This window comes from Athene cunicularia, assembly GCF_003259725.1.
Source record: "Athene cunicularia isolate RWA chromosome 3 unlocalized genomic scaffold, athCun1 chr3_part1, whole genome shotgun sequence".
Taxonomy (NCBI): domain Eukaryota; kingdom Metazoa; phylum Chordata; class Aves; order Strigiformes; family Strigidae; genus Athene; species Athene cunicularia.
This window is the reverse complement of record NW_020799097.1, coordinates 49,489,732-49,505,586: the sequence shown is the minus strand read 5'-3', so window position 1 is coordinate 49,505,586 and position 15,855 is coordinate 49,489,732. Positions and strand designations below refer to the sequence as shown.

The window sequence follows — 15,855 nt, the reverse complement described above, 5'->3', positions numbered from 1 at the left end:
AAGGGAAGGGGCAGGTGGAGCAGAGGTGACAGTGATCTTTCATGCGCATTTAATATGCCCTAGTAGCTGCTTATAAATTTGCAGCAAGGTAATGGCACAAAGAAAGGAGAAAACATACTGAAGACACCAAATTTGGGGGTTAATGGGTCAGATTTATTACCTTTTTGTATTTCCTCTGTAAAAAGTTTTCAAATTAAACTTGCTTTTTATCAAAATATGTGGTCATTGACACTTAAAATAAACATCTAGCAATATTGGCTTTGATATGCTTTTGGTCAGGTGCAGGTTACAGCCTTTCTGCATTCTCAGACAGGTGTAAGTAAAGCTGCTTTTATCCATATCTCTAACAGCCTTGATAGTGTGATAAGCTTGATCAGAGCCCTAGCAGAGTGGGCATATTCCTTCTGGCCATCTGTCTAATCAGTCTGGAAGATGCCTCTGTGCCCCTGTTGTAGTGTTCCAAATAAACCAATACCAGCCAAATATGTCCACACCAAATATATATATTTGTATTCATATATATTTGTGTATATACACACAGAGATATTTTATTCATACTTATTTTTATGTTTGTATGCAGAATATACCTGTAACAGTCAAGGTAATCAAAGGTTGATTGTTTCAGAAAAGGCTTTAAAGTCTAGGAAAATACGTATACTGGTTCTTAAATAAAATGACAGGCAGCATAAATTACAGGTGCCTTTTGTAATACATCTTTAAAATTGCCTTCTGTTCTTTCATATGCCACATGTGAGTTCAGAAAAAGACTTGAGCAGCTTAAATTCCTCTTGGATCTCCGTGGAGATTCTAATTTATTTTTCTGTTTCACGGTAAAGTATATATAGAGCGACCCAAACATTGCCAATTCTGGACTTGCAGCAACACTTGAGTTGCAGGGGATTTCTGAAGTGAGTTTTCTAAACACAGTTTTGAGAAGTCTTATTTATGAATGGATGGTTGTCTAACAAAGTTAAACCACAATATGTGGAAACCTGTCTGCTTTGCTTTTTCATTTGATTGTAGACATGATGAAGAGTATTAAATGACTGTTTCTTTTTTTAAAAAAATTTGCCCTGTTGTGGTAAAGACTTTCTCCTTGTCTGTCTTATAATTGTTTTAATTATGTAGAGTGTATACCTTTTTTACTTTAAAATATTAAAGAAATTATAGGTAATTTCTTTTAGAAAAGTCAAATAGGTGTTTGCCTAGACACCCTTTAGCTTTACTTACAAAAGCCATGCCTTTGATATTTTTATAGCTACTCTTACTGCCTTCTAACATAGTACACATGCTCTGCTTAGCTTGTTATGCCTACAGTTTTTTCTTGGATGTAATAGGCTGCTATCTTTATGTTCATCTCTGAAGATGAAAATCTTATAAATAATGTGTTGTAAAAGATTGTTTAATGCTAAACTATAATGATATGCTTACAAAGTAAGCATGTTATACACATATATATAAAATATACAAATTTAAACAAGTTGGTTTTGATGTTGCTTTTTAAAAAACCTTAAATGGTGGAGTTTTTGTCTATAATAATTGCATAGTTACATTGTGCTGTTGTACCCTGAGACAATGTTAGATGGAAGTCTTTCCCTTTCTTAGTGTTCAGCTGGGGTAGCCTAAACAGAGGGAAGAAAATGTCTGCTGAGCTATGTGACTGCAGTGAGAGTAAAAAGGCTGCTTGGTTAATTATGCTGAATATTTTAAGATGCCTCTTTCTTTTGCTTGCTTGACTGAAAACAAGGTTTTCTGTAGTCTGTAATGCAAGTATACATTGTAAAAGTGTAAGAAGGAAAGAAACTAAAGATTATGTGTGTCTTTCATTCTCCCCAAGAAAGGGAGTTCCGTGCTCCATCTTTGGGATCTTTGGAAAATTGCATGAAGCTTTCCCAGATGACTGTCCAGGGACTTCAGCAGTTCAAGTCTCCCCTTTTGCAGCTGCCTCATATCGAAGAGGACAATCTTAGGCGAGTCTCCAATCATAAAAAGGTATAAAACTACAAATGGTACTTGGTACCTTCTTAAACACTTTCTTTTACTGCTTTTACCTATTTGCCTACAAGGAAGTAAGGTTATGAATTAACTAATTGAATAAAAATATCTGGAATTCAGTACAATACTTCCTAGATGACCTGTGTGCTTTTTGTTTCTTTAAAGTCCATCACAGTTAGAAGGTGGGAATTAAGATCAGAGATCTGGTAAGCGTAAAAGAGTGTAAAAGATCAGTCTATGTTGACCTCATATATGGAAGAAACAGTTTCTTTCTTATTACTAGGACTAGTACTATCTCCTATTTAATATATTTTCAGAATGTGGCTAGAATATCCTGCTGGGACTTTTTTTTTTGGCTTTTTTGACTTTCTATCATTCTTAATCTAGTTTGATAGAAAATATATTCGGAAGGTAGCACAGAGGAGTTGATAAAAGGAAACAAAAATTGATTACTGTGGGAGGTATTTCAGGTTTTGTGATCCCTTATGTAAAAGCTCTTGCTATGTAGTTGTAACTGGATAAGTGTTGGTGTTTGTAGAGTTTAAGGACAAAAAAGAATAGTCTTTTTTTAAATACCTGCATACATTTCTTCACGCTGTTTCATTCGCTGTCTCTGTATTCAAACCTGCTCGCTTGTTTAACGGCAGTATATCTTCTGGGAACGCCTGGTTAGAAACAAGTAGTTATCTTCCAGTAGAAGCTGTTGACTTTTCACATAGTCTTATTACAATGGTTAATTTAGATCAATCTTAAAAATATCCTTTTTATTTAGTGGAAGTTTTGTTTAGTTTTAACTATAGCTTTAGGGGGTGTTTAAATGCTTTAGTGTTAGTGTGAAGATAAAAACACTGCATTTTTCTAATCCCCTTTGAAGATGCTTGTTCATCAAATAGTCAAGTAGTCTTTTCCTTTGGAAGAAGTAAAGAATCATTCTCTTATAGGTATCATCAAATGCTTCCTTTTCTTAATCCAGGCCTAAACTACAGGGAGCATACAAAAAAATCCATAGTTTTAGATGTATTTTTTGACATGTGCAGTGTAACTGAGTAAAAAAATCAAGAGTTTGGCTATCTCATAGTCCTGCCTGTCCCTCTTCTGAAAGAGGGAAGAGGCCAATTTATGAGGCTTGTTCATCCAGGATTCCTATGCATTGAGGTCTTGAAAAACACAGTCCCCTAGATTGAAGGTATGATGGCTCTACCTGGATACATGAAACTTGTTTTAATAAAATATGTACATTTATAATAGTGAGGTAATCAGGTATTCAGACAACTCTCTGTGTGTGTTATCCTTTTAGCTCCGCTCTGCAAACCTTAAAACGAGTGGTTTTAGATTTGTTTGCAGTTCAGTATGGAAAAAAAAGTAACTTGATTGTTCTTGCTAATATAAATTTCAAAGCACTGAAGTACTCTTATCTAAAGAACTCGATTAGTAAGATTTCTTGGCTCAGCTTTCTGAAAAAGGTGGATTAAATAAGTTTTATAAGAAATGTATCCAGTGGTGACATACTAGAGAACACACTAATGTTCAAAGCAGTACTATTTAGTAGGTTTGAATGCAACCTCTTTGTTTTATTGTTTCTCATCACATATGCTTGCTAGTTTCCTGAAGTATGCTTTTTTAAAAAAGAACAAATCGAATGGTGTGTATTATATTATCAAGAATTTGTGGACTGTGTTCTCTGCTACCATGTGACTTAATTTTTAATTATTTATTTTTTTTTAAATTCAGTATAAAATCAAAAGTATTCAAGATTTGGTGAGCTTGAAAGGTTCTGATCGTCGCAATTTACTGCACTTCCTAGAAGATAAGAAATATGATGAAGTTATGGCTGTCCTTGGCAGCTTTCCGCATGTCACTATGGATATAAAACCACAGGGTAAGTGGGAGGTCTTTTTGTTTTGTATATGTTGCTCTTCTGACATTTTGATAGTCTGTTGGCAGTAAGATTTTGGAGGATGCTGAAAAATGACTCTCTGTTATTTATGTGGCCTGGAAATTACATACTTTTTTGAGTGGCGGGCTCTTGTACAGGAGATTTATAGTCTGAGGAGATAAAGTACATTGAAACATTTCACAGATTCCCAAGCCAGCAGTAGTTTCTCCTACAAGAATTTATCTGATATTTCATCTGTTGATTTAATATTTCATGAGCAATGTGGAATTCTGGTGAAATACCACTTTTATTAGCTATCTTAAAAAGTTGTGCTTATTCCAGAATTTATGTTTGACTTACTTCAGCATGGAGAGTCCTTTGTGAGATTTTGAGTTGGAGACCCTGATGACTAAATATTCATAGGTTCCTTTGTGATAGTTCTTGTATAGTTTTTATATCTGGCAGAATTTGTCCATGCTATGCTTAGCTACCTTTTGTGTATACTGCTTCAGTGAATGTATAATGCTCTTCCTCTCTGAAGATTAGGTATATTGTTAAGCAGTTCCTGTTAGGCAGCCTTTCAGTGGAAAGTGAATTGGTTCTGTGGGCTTCTTTCCTTTGTAGAGAAATCTGTGTTAGTAAATGTGAGATATTTGAAAGGTTATTCTAATACTTGTTTCTAATTTATATTGTTAGTTACTGTGGTTACAATGATCAAATTCAGCATGTGGTCTGTTATGTTTGGGTAGCCTAATTTATAATTTGGCTATGCATAGTCCTCTGAGAGAAGCAAATATTTAATAGTACCTGTTAAGGAAGCGAATGTCTGTTAATCTTCGTGTTTCTAAATGTTGTTTATGTGTGTTTTTAAAAAAACCCAACCAAACAAACAGAAGACTTGTTGTAGCACAGGATTGTACACAGTCCTGTTAATCTGTTTAAGATTCATTCAGTCTTGGAGTATCTTCCTGCATTTTGGCAAGCAACACTTTTCTGCCTATAGTTTCGTTTGTCACACAGCTGTACTCAGGTGTGGTATGGAGGATTACACAATGCATATACTTTTCTGTTTAGCTCAGTATTACCATTATATAAAATATATATGTAAAACTAGTGAATAGTAAAATAGTAAAAATGCTTTTTTGGGGGGTGGTGGGAGGAACCATAAATTTCCTACACCGGGATAACACTATTCCTCCCCAACCTGGGACATTCTCCAGTTTGTACATTGGAGATATAAACTCCTCAGTGGCTTTCTTATGGGTTTTGTTTGATGTTTTAGTTAAAATAATAATTGTTGTTCTTTTTTACTTTGCCTTCTACTTTAAAAAAAAAAAAAATAAAATTAAATGCATGGTTGTTAATGTGGCATTGAAATTGAGTTGTTAATCATATGAAAGTCAGGAAAATCAAAGTTATGATTCCCAGAACAAATATAACAGGGTCCCTTTGGTCACGTGTGGTATTTCATGTTTCTGAAGTTTTATTCTTTAATATATAATGCACAATATTACAGAGTTATTGTTCCCACAGCAGCTGTAACTTTGAATTTTCTAGCTTTCATGCAATTAAAATTTCAAACTCAATGTTGCTGTTTTATAGTTTGCTGAATTACCAGCCCTCATCATGATAGTATATTTGAGGTTGTAAGAGACTTATTTAATAATATTTTGAAATAATTTTTTGTTTAAAATTCTGGAATTTTTATGCTTGTATTTAGTCATAGCAGAAACAATGTTTAATGGAAACAAAGGCTTTAAAGAAGTTTAATAAATGTGTTGCTTTTCTTTTCACACTAGTTTTGGATGATGAAGACAGCAACAATATTACAGTAGGTTCTCTTGTCACTGTTCTGGTTACACTAACAAGACAGACCATGGCAGTAAGTATTAAGAATACTTGTTCTTTCAGGGTAACTGCAAGTATGTGCTAATAAACAGGCATTTCTTCTTTGCAAGCTAATGTAGTATATTGTAAATATATCTGTAAAATTAAGATTTGAAATTGAGAACTTGTGCTCTTAATCCTCCCTTATGTTTTTGTTTCTGAATGAGAAAGTTTTCCTGGAATCAAACCAAAGTTCAGTCTGACCCATTAGAGTTGTCTAGGGAACAGTAAAAGAATATGGCAAGCGATACTGCCCTGAGGTTTGTATGTCAGGAAAAGACACATTCAGAAACTTAGTTCTTGAACTAGAATAAAGTATTCACTCAAGTCCTTGGGACAGTGTTTGATTTCACTTTATATGGGCTCATAATGTTACAAATCTCTTGGGTGTTTTAGACGCTTTTATGAAAGAAACTCAGTCCAACAGAATGCAGAATATACATAATATAAAGGAAGTAGACCAGTGCCACATGAAGAAAATGGACTGCTGAATGGGTAGCCATGTGGCATAACCAAAATAATACGATACCCTAGTAGTTAAACCTGTGCTTGTTTTTTAGGTTAAAAACCAGTAATGACTTTCTTTGAATAAAAAAATTTATGCACATAAACTAAACAAACTAAACCTGACAAAGTCTACAGTGTTATTTTTTGCATCTATATTATTCAGGTAATTGTCTTTGTAAACAGGAAGTCTGAGCTATGCGTCTAAGGCAAGGCATACAAGCATGAGTACTACAACTGAGCATCTGAGTAGCCATTGAGTAGCCAGTTCAGCAGAAAGCAGTCTGTATAAGTACTGTGTGTTCATGCTATGGAATTTCAGAATGCATCATCTCAATAGCTGAGGATGCAGTAGGTAGAAAGTAAAAGCACTGTATTACTATGCTGGATCTTAAAAGTGAAGCAAACTGAAAATTGTGAGTATATTGAACTGTACTTGGAAATTAAAACATCTGACAGCATATAGAAAATTCATTTAAGATGCTTTCTATGTGAACTCCACTAGGCAGTCTGGCATTGAAATACATGACCTAAAAACTAGAACTGTCCTTTTATATGATGCCTTTTTTGTGGCGGTATCTCATATTTGCCATCTTTATATAAAGACAACTCCTTATGACTGATTTTTAAATGGCCTACAGTATGATTTGAAGAAAGAAATGCATGAACAAATCCCATCTGCATAGAGATGTTCTAGTCTACATAATACTGACATTGTGTTTTGTCTTAACGTTTCATATTTCTGGTTTGATTTGTTGTCCTGTGTCCCTGAGTAGCAGTGCAGCTGTTGAAGTTTTTAATGCTCTGGCAACTGGAGCAGAATTTGTACTTTACTACTGCCTGCTTTTGTGATACGGGATTTCTATGCTTTATAAAAGTGGATTATTTGGAACAAGATGACATGTTGTTACTAAATTTCTTTATAATGCTAGTGATGGAAAAAAATACTAGACCAAATGTTTGAAATGGTGTTTAATTTTGATCTGTTAATCCCCTGTCGTGTTTGTCACTGATAAAAGAATTTGCCGTAATGAGTAAAACCTTCAGACCTGATTAAGGTGATTTAGTTTTAAGTTCAAATATAAAATAATGATTTGTTCTTTCGGTACAGAGAGGCATTAATAGTTTTCATATCTTTCTCTAACCAGGAAGTGTTTGAAAAGGAACAGTCTATATGTGCAGCAGAAGAGCAACCAACAGAAGATGGGGTAAGCGAAGAATGACTGTTTCTCTTGTTAGCTAAAGAGAACTTTCTTTCAGATCTTGAGTTGCTAATTGTGTACCTCTCAAGCATTTTTTTCAGAAATGCCTATTGAAGTGTCTCTTGAGCTATGCTTTCTAACTGTGGTTATGTGCTTAAAATGCTTAAAGTACAGTGAATGCCTGAAATTTAATGAACTGAATCAATATTTTAAATACTGCTTTCTTACAGCAAGGAGATGTCAACAAAGTTAAGAGCAAAGGATGGCAGCAAAAGAATAAAGGAACCAAGAAAGCTTCAAAATCAAAGAAAAAGAAGCCACTGAAAAAGAAACCTGTGCCACCTTCATTGCAGCCACCAAAACAGCAGAAGCAAAAACAAGCTAATGGGGTAGCTCATAGATTCATTGATATTTTAGTATTTTGTTGAGTTTATCAGTCCTAATCTGATAGGTTTTTTATATGTCTGTTGCATTCATTCTGTGCTTTTGTAAAACATATCTCTTGAAACAGAATTTTTTTCTTTTAGATTTAAAAACTACTGGTAAAATAATCAGGGAACCACCATAGTAATGTTTCCACAGTGGCCTGCTGAAAGTTGTGCCCAACTGCTTTAGAAGTCTGACTTCATAGTCCTTTCGTATTAGTTCTTGGTGAATTGTTCTGTACCTTCTAATTTTCCTTTAAAGGAAAAAAAAAAAAAGAAATTAGTCTTTCTTCTGGTAAATTAAGTAGCTTTACTACCTTTATGCTCCCACTGCATGGTGTTTTCTCCACCTCATGGGCTATGTTGTAGGTACTTTTTTATATTTTTCTCTAATTTTCTTACAATTTTTTGAAATGCGACCCCAGAATCAAATACTGTTTTCTCCTATTCATGTTATGGGTGTCATATGGAGAAGGAAAATTGCTTCCTTGCTCCTCTTAGCACATGAGGTGAAAAGGATTAATCTTCACTGTAGGTATACTGTGTGACACAAGAAGAGTGTAGATCAAAATAAGAAACAAGGGCTATGACCTTAAGGCAGGTGCTGTGAATGCTGCATACTACAATAATGCAGACAAACTAAGTTAGAAGGTTTTGTTTTGGTTTTTTTTCTTTCCCATTAGGAAGTAGTTGCAAAGGAAGAAGAGGAGGACATCTCTGATAAAGGAAGTGAATCTGAAGAAGAAGAAACAAACAGGGACTCTCAGAGTGAAAAAGATGATGGAAGTGACAGAGACTCTGACAGAGAACAAGATGAGAAGCAAAACAAAGATGATGAAGCTGTAAGCCTTACTCTTTCTTGAAGGGTAATGTTGCCTCTGGGGTTGAGAGAAAATGCATTTTAATCCTCTAGCATCCCCTCAGGCTAGGCAACACTAGGATGAAGGAGTAATATCAGTTCTCCAGGGGTTTTCAGTCCTAGTTCCAGCATAAGATCTTTGTCACTGCAAGTCTGTTTCAGAGAGCAGTGAAGGATCTTTGCAGCATAGACAGAAAACTCAAAAATGACGAGAAAAACAGCTTAACTTCAGTGAAAGATTGTAATGCTTCTTTCAGCTGAATTTGATTACTAGCTGCTGCAGATTTTGTGAGACAAAGTCTCTCCTTTGAACTTTGTTCTTTATATGCAGAGGCTGTTTTGTACTGCATAATGCATACTATAAGCACGCAGTAGTTGAATGAACTTGTACACGTGCCTACTAAACTCTAGTAACTTAATAATTAGTTAGTTGTTTGAAACTGTAATTGTAATTGAGAATGAAGCCTTGTGGTGGTAGATGATTTCTGCCCCACAGGTCTTATAGTGGAAGACTTGAGAGTGACAGCTGGAAGCCCTTTACAGGGTAAGAATAAGCTTCTGATGGGAATTGAATCATGAAGCTTGTAATCAGAACTCTTACAGCTCAGGTAGTGAGTGATTATAGGCAGTGCTGTAGAAGGGAGTTTTGAAGGATGTGTGCAAGCCCCACAGATCTGTGTTGGGTTTTTTGTGTTTTTTTAAAATATTTACGTGAATGGTCTCTAGTTTTAATATTGCTTGATTTTTATTTTTTTTTCTTTTAATCATACTGTATAACTTAATCTCTACTGCCTTTTCCTGTTATAATGTGTAGTGTAGCACAACAACTTGTCATACATATCATTTCTATGGACTAAAATAGCACTTTTATTGCAAAAGATGGCTAATGCACAGTAACTCTTTAAACTTGTCTTTGGCAGGAGTGGCAAGAATTACAGCAAAGTATACAGAGAAAGGAACGAGCCCTTCTTGAAACGAAGTCAAAGATAACACATCCTGTTTACAGTCTTTTTTTTCCTGAGGTCAGTAATAGAAAACATTAGTTGTGCAACATGAGAATTAATATAATTCAAATTAATTGCTTTTTTGTATTTTTACTAGGTTTATAAAAAACATCTAATACTTTAAAAAATTGCTAATGTTCATTTTAAAAAGTCTTAATTTATAAAATCCTCTTAAACACCTTCAGATACTTTCCTAAAAACTTAATGTATTTTTCTGACTTGTAAACTATAGAATTTAAGATTCTTTTTTGATGGCAATAATGATGAAGGTGTTTTTTGCTGATCTGCTACATATAGATTCCAGAATGAGGCCTTTCAGATACATAGATTTTTTTTTTTTTTTTTTTTTTTTTTTTTTTGCTATCAAATGTGAAAGCACATCAGTGGCTCTAATTTAGACTTAAGGGTAGAGTTACTTGTTCTTTATCTAACTGCAAGGGCCTGTGAGAAGTGGAGGTCCCGATCCCTCTTGTGTTAACAGTAATGACAGGAGACTTTGGGGGTCATTTGGATCAGCTGATTGTTTTGGCTTGCTGCTTGACTTCAAGTCTCAATGCAACAGTGTAGTGGCCACACAGTGTGCAGCTGTGGAAGATGGGGAGGGTTGGCAAAGCTGTCTTTCTACCACAGTGTAGTCTGGAAGTGGTTGAAGCAATTGTGGAATAATCTTTCCTATAGAGCTCAAAAACAGATCAGCTGTGGATGGGTATCAGAGAAAGGGATGTATTTGAGTGGTGACTCAGTATAGTAGAGAGGCTGAGGTGTCTCTACAGCAGCCTTTGCTGTTGAAAGTATGTTCCAATATATCAGTTGTTACTTACACAAACAGCTAACCACTCAACAGGTGTCGAAAACCCATTACAGCAGTGAAACCTCGAAAAAGATGGGGTTTTTCAAAGTGTGTGTGTTTTGTGTTCTGAGCAAGTAAGTTAAGTCTGTGGGAAGCAACCACATTGGAGCCAGGAGGAAAGAGTATTTGGCCCTGCTTTCTTCCCAGGCCGGTGATTCAGAGGGTTTCCTTAGCTTCTCTGCTGTCTGATGAGGGAACTAATCTAGGATCTCTTCTCTCTTGTTATGCTATCTCCAATAACAGGGAGGTGGGATGCGAGGCTTATGCTTCCCCTTGTGGTTTAAAGGAGACAACTGAGACAAGGAACAACAGGAAAACATGAGAAAAAAGGAAGACACTGTATATTTACTACCTCTTTTCAGTTCCCAAGGCTCTTTATGTCTATGCCCTATAGAGCTTGTTATGTCTGTGCCTTTAGAGTGTGTGCAAAATATACTCTGTTGTTCCCATACTTGTCATCATACTGTTTCTGCTCTTTTTACCTAGTTCTGCCATCATTAGAAAGCAAAGTGTGGGAAGTAAGACCTGTTGCTAAGGAGCCAGACAAGATACACAAGTAAACCAAAGAAATTGTTTTCCTGGAGGCTGGAGCTGAAATTTGTATGGCCTCATGACATCTAGTTTTGCAATGGCTGATCTTGTTGTGTTTTCCTGACACTGTTAGGTACCCTCTCATCTCTCATTACAGCTTCCAGCAGAACACCAGTATAATAGAAAAAGGTGTACTGGCATTCTGCTCTTCCAGCTGCCTTAGATCATGTGAAATATGCAGCAGTGTCTTAATACCTTCTTGCTGCAAATGCAGCTGGCTTTGGTCATCAGTCTAAGCTCAGCCAGTGAGTATGTGCTATGCCCAGTGCCACAGGGGTGCCAACTATTTGTTCGTTTTTTACTGTGCTGAGGTTCCTTCAGAGACTTTGCTTGTACTTACTCTGTCCAGAGCTGCTTAAGCTGCTGGTGGGTTTTTATCATAAATACACTACTGTGTTAAAAAGAAATAATCTAGGGCTGAGTTGAATGCTTGAACTTGAAAAGATACACATGTATTCTCTCATGGTACTGCAGTTGTAAATTTTCCAACCTCACTTCACTGATTTCCTGAAAGTTGAATGCAGCTGTACTTGGTGCTGTCGCTGCAGTTGTAAATCAGCTCTATCTGAACATGCTCCAACTTCTGAAGAACAAAATCCATCGTACTCTCTGGGTGGTGTTTTCATCTGTGATTTAGGAGTATTGTGTCATGGCCAGTGCAGAGATGCAGAGTTAAGGATAAAATGTTGTAGTTGTGTTAATCTCTGTATTTCCAGAATTTATGGATGTTTTGAATGTAGCTGAGACTAATATACTTGTTCTCAGTAGGTAGCCTTAACACTGTTTCATCTTAAGTTTTTGGGCAGTTGATTACTCTGCCAGAGATGCATCTTTAATCTATGCAGGTTCCTAAATAATTATCTTCTGCTCCTGCATCCATGGATCCAGAAACTGCACAGATTGTAGTTTTGACATTTTTAGGTAGAAACTGGCCCTGGTGTTCCAATTTCATGAACATACTGGTTCCCTGGCATGCCAAAGCTTGCACCCATCTGTTAAAGGGCATTTTGCCCGCTTGCCTGTTAGCTTGCCAGATTCTCACAGGCATAAACTTTAAATTCCACCCAATAAGAGAGAGGAAAATGACACTCCTGCACAGTTGTCCTTTCTATAAAAAAAGCAGTGACACTTCAGGGTCAGGAGCTTTACTTCCAAAGAGTTTACTTCTATAGATTCCTTTGAGCATTAGATCGATGAATGTTATTTGTTTTGGTATTTCTTTCCCCTCTTGGCTGTTATTTTTACTAGTTTTTGTGAAAATCTACTTGACAGTTTTGAACTTTGTTCTAAAAAAAAAAAAAATTCCTTGCTATTGAGAGTGATGGAAACATACACAATGTATGGTAAGTCAGCACAGTGTTTTGCTGACATCAACAGTAACATATTGATACAAATGCAGATCCTTTTTTCTGTGGTCAGAGACCTTATAGGCCCAAAATGGCGAGTAGCCATTTCTGTAAAGGATCTAGCTTCTGTAGTTCTTGTTCATCTGTACTATTTATACTGTTTATCCTTCTATTCCTAGAGGCTCCTTGGCTAGGAAATAAACACTTAGACTACATAAGATACTTCTTTGCTACAGCTGTCAAGCAGATTGACAATATATTTATTGTTGAAACTTACAGATAAAATAACATGTCTTGTAATCACATGGGATGGTTTTTCATAAAGAAAGTTACTTGGAATAGTTGTAGAAAAGACTTCATATAGTTCTACAAATTCTGGTCTTAAATAGTGTATTGAATAGATTTTTGTCCTGTTCTCAGTGCTTGGTGTTCTAAATACATGAAGGAATGCTGTTGCTTTACTGTGATGCAGTTGCTTTTACTTTTATACACTGTAAAATGTCCATTAGCATATTAAGTTAATTTTACACTTCTCTGCCCTGGGACTTAACAGTGCTAATCAGGGTATTCGGTTGCTGGTGTGAGTGTCTTGCTGTTGTAAATCTGTAGTTTTCTAGTTGAATATTTTAGTGAGATGGTGATAATTATTACTAGCATAACAATTAGGCATTTCAAAAGAGAAAAGGGGTTAATTTAGCTTCTGTAATTTTTCAACCTGCATTATTTAAATTTCACTATGCCAAACATTGCTTTTGAAATGTTTTAAAAATAATAAATAAACCACACACCAAAACTCCTGAACTTTTGACTCTCGGTAGAGACACAAAATCTTCAAATTCTTCATATTAAAAGCATTTGCTTTCCACCTGTGAAATTTGGAAGGGGCTCTGTGGTGGTACTAAAGTTCACTGTATCCTTTCATTAAGTCCCCCTAATGCTGTTAAAAAATGAAAGAAAACAGAAGAACCACTTTTATATGTCACTGAACAACTACCTGGTTGTTGGTGGTGTAAATACATAAAAATTGGCCTCGGGTTTTGGAGCTTGACTTGTAGCTGTCATAAAATGCACCACAGTCTTAAAAATCTGACTGACTGAGGGTTAAACTGTTCTTTTGTGCAGTGTTGCTGTTCTTTATGAAGCACTGCACTTCTTTAATTTCATTTAGTTTGGGAGCTCTGCTTTAGTGCCTACAGTGGCAAGACTTTTGAGACCTGTAGTTATTTTGAAAGCTGTGTGTGATAGTAGCAGTTGTAGGGTGTCCGTTACAAATATCGATATTGCCTGTAGTTCATACTTCCTTGTAGTGAAATCTTGGTATGTTTAAATTCTAACTCTGAGCAGATTCCCACTTTTTGGACTGGGAGAGAAGTAGTGGGGCAAAGGATGCTTTCCTAAAAAAGATTGTTTACTGGGACAAGTAGATTATCAGTCTTTTGGTATGCCTTGCTTCATATGCTGACCTTTTTGTCCAGGCTGGATTTCTGTTGAAGGACCTAAGGTAGTACTATATTGCATGAAGTTGCTTGTTAATCATCAGTGGACACAATTCTTCAGAATGATTCCATGTCTCACATGAATATATGGAATTAAGGCTTTGGAGACCAGCAGTTACTTGTGAGAACCTGTTTGTTTACAGCGTGCAATATATTTTATTCATACATATCCAGGAGTTTAAAAAAAAAAATAAATCCAAAAAACAAACCCCCCACCCCCCCAAAAAAAACCCCACCAAACACAAACCACCTCCTTTCTTTCTGTATTCTAAGGAGCAGCAAACCATAATTACCTGTTATAAAGTGTAGGGGCATCATTTTATATAACTTCAGTAATCCTGTGATAGTGATGTTGGGTTTTTTTGTTGTTTGTTTTATGAAAGGAAAAACAAGAATGGTGGTGGCTATATATTGCAGATCGGAAGGAGCAGATGCTAATATGTATGCCATACCACGTTTGTACACTAAAAGATAAAGAAGAGGTAAAGTATTTGAATTTTCTTCTGGGGTATTACAAAAATGTACTGAAGTGTCTTCTGGTATGCAAATAAATTTAATTTTAATTTTTTCATACTTATCTCTTAAGATGGAAGACAAATTTTACTCTCCTGATAAAAGTAGAGAAGAGCCTTTTAACTGTGAAAATGGATAATGGAGAAAGAAAAGATAATTTATGAAGACTTTCAAGTTTCTTTGGAGAATGTTTTGTTTTTTTTTTTCCTGATATCAAAAGCTAATGAAAACCAGGATTCATACACAATGATCATTCTTAAAGCAAGTTATTCAAATGTGTGAGAAGTACTAAGTGTTCTTTTCCTGTAAAGCAGAGGCTATGACAAATTAATTAGCCTCGGTTCATATGAACCTTTCTCAGACTGTAGCCTTTGGATGTGTTCTTTACTTTTCTGAGAAATGGAGATTTGATGTGTTTTGTTCTTTCAAACTAGATTTTATGTTCAATTTCAAATAACAGTAGAGTTAATACTTTCAGCAGACTAAATATTTTAACCTGTTTGGGGTTTGAGATTTAGGGAGCATATCATGCTGAAATTGTGTACTTAAGGTAGAATTACTTGGTCTAATTCAGAAAAATATGACTCGATTATTCAGCTTTTTTAGAAGGTATTGTGCTTGGGAATTCTGTCTCTTTTCTGTGGATATTTTATTATTTAGAGATTTTTTCAAAGAAGTGTCACTTGTAGGAAACTAAAACTTTTTAAGAAAAAATATTATTCTGTAGTAGTGTTTATTGATTATTAGATTATTCAGGTACTTGTTCTAACGTGTCACTTGAAAGCCCTAAGAACTTACGGCATGGATTCTGTTTTGTAGGTAGAGCTGAAGTTCCCAGCACCAGGCAAGCCTGGAAACTATCAGTACACAGTTTATTTAAGATCGGATTCATATATGGGATTGGACCAGATTAAACCTTTGAAGGTGATGATTAATTTTCTTACATATTTGTATTATATTGAAAGCTATTTCATATGGCTATCAAACCCCCCAAAGTCCTGTTATCTTTAAGAATTCAGGCTGTTCTAATTTTCTCACATTGGCAAAGAAGGATTTACAAGTGGTTTCTGTCTGATGCCAGTAGTGGCAATTATATGATGGATTAAATGAGACCGAAGTTTGTGATGCTTTCTAGTGCCTGCATATTTTAATACACATTTTCTCACATTTATTCAGTTTCTGCAGTATGGTTATCTCTGACTTTACACCATGCCATTTCCCTACCCTTAGTCCAGTTAATGAGAAAAGTCTGGTTGTACCTTATTTCTGCAAGCAGTTGTTGGTTTGGTTTGGTGGTTTGCTGGGGG

At 35.6% G+C, this 15,855-nt stretch overlaps 1 protein-coding gene across 1 annotated transcript in view; it reads left to right on the top strand.

The window, feature by feature from the left end:
• The window catches only part of SEC63 (SEC63 homolog, protein translocation regulator), a 46,693-nt gene that overhangs the window by 29,371 nt on the left and 1,467 nt on the right, over window positions 1–15,855 (top strand). Inside the window, exons 11-19 of the mRNA XM_026845152.1 lie at window positions 1,838–1,992; window positions 3,727–3,874; window positions 5,671–5,753; window positions 7,411–7,470; window positions 7,695–7,853; window positions 8,573–8,731; window positions 9,669–9,770; window positions 14,419–14,517; window positions 15,368–15,472. Of these exons, the coding sequence (XP_026700953.1) occupies window positions 1,838–1,992; window positions 3,727–3,874; window positions 5,671–5,753; window positions 7,411–7,470; window positions 7,695–7,853; window positions 8,573–8,731; window positions 9,669–9,770; window positions 14,419–14,517; window positions 15,368–15,472 (1,070 nt within the window). The remainder of the gene's footprint in view (window positions 1–1,837; window positions 1,993–3,726; window positions 3,875–5,670; window positions 5,754–7,410; window positions 7,471–7,694; window positions 7,854–8,572; window positions 8,732–9,668; window positions 9,771–14,418; window positions 14,518–15,367; window positions 15,473–15,855) is intronic.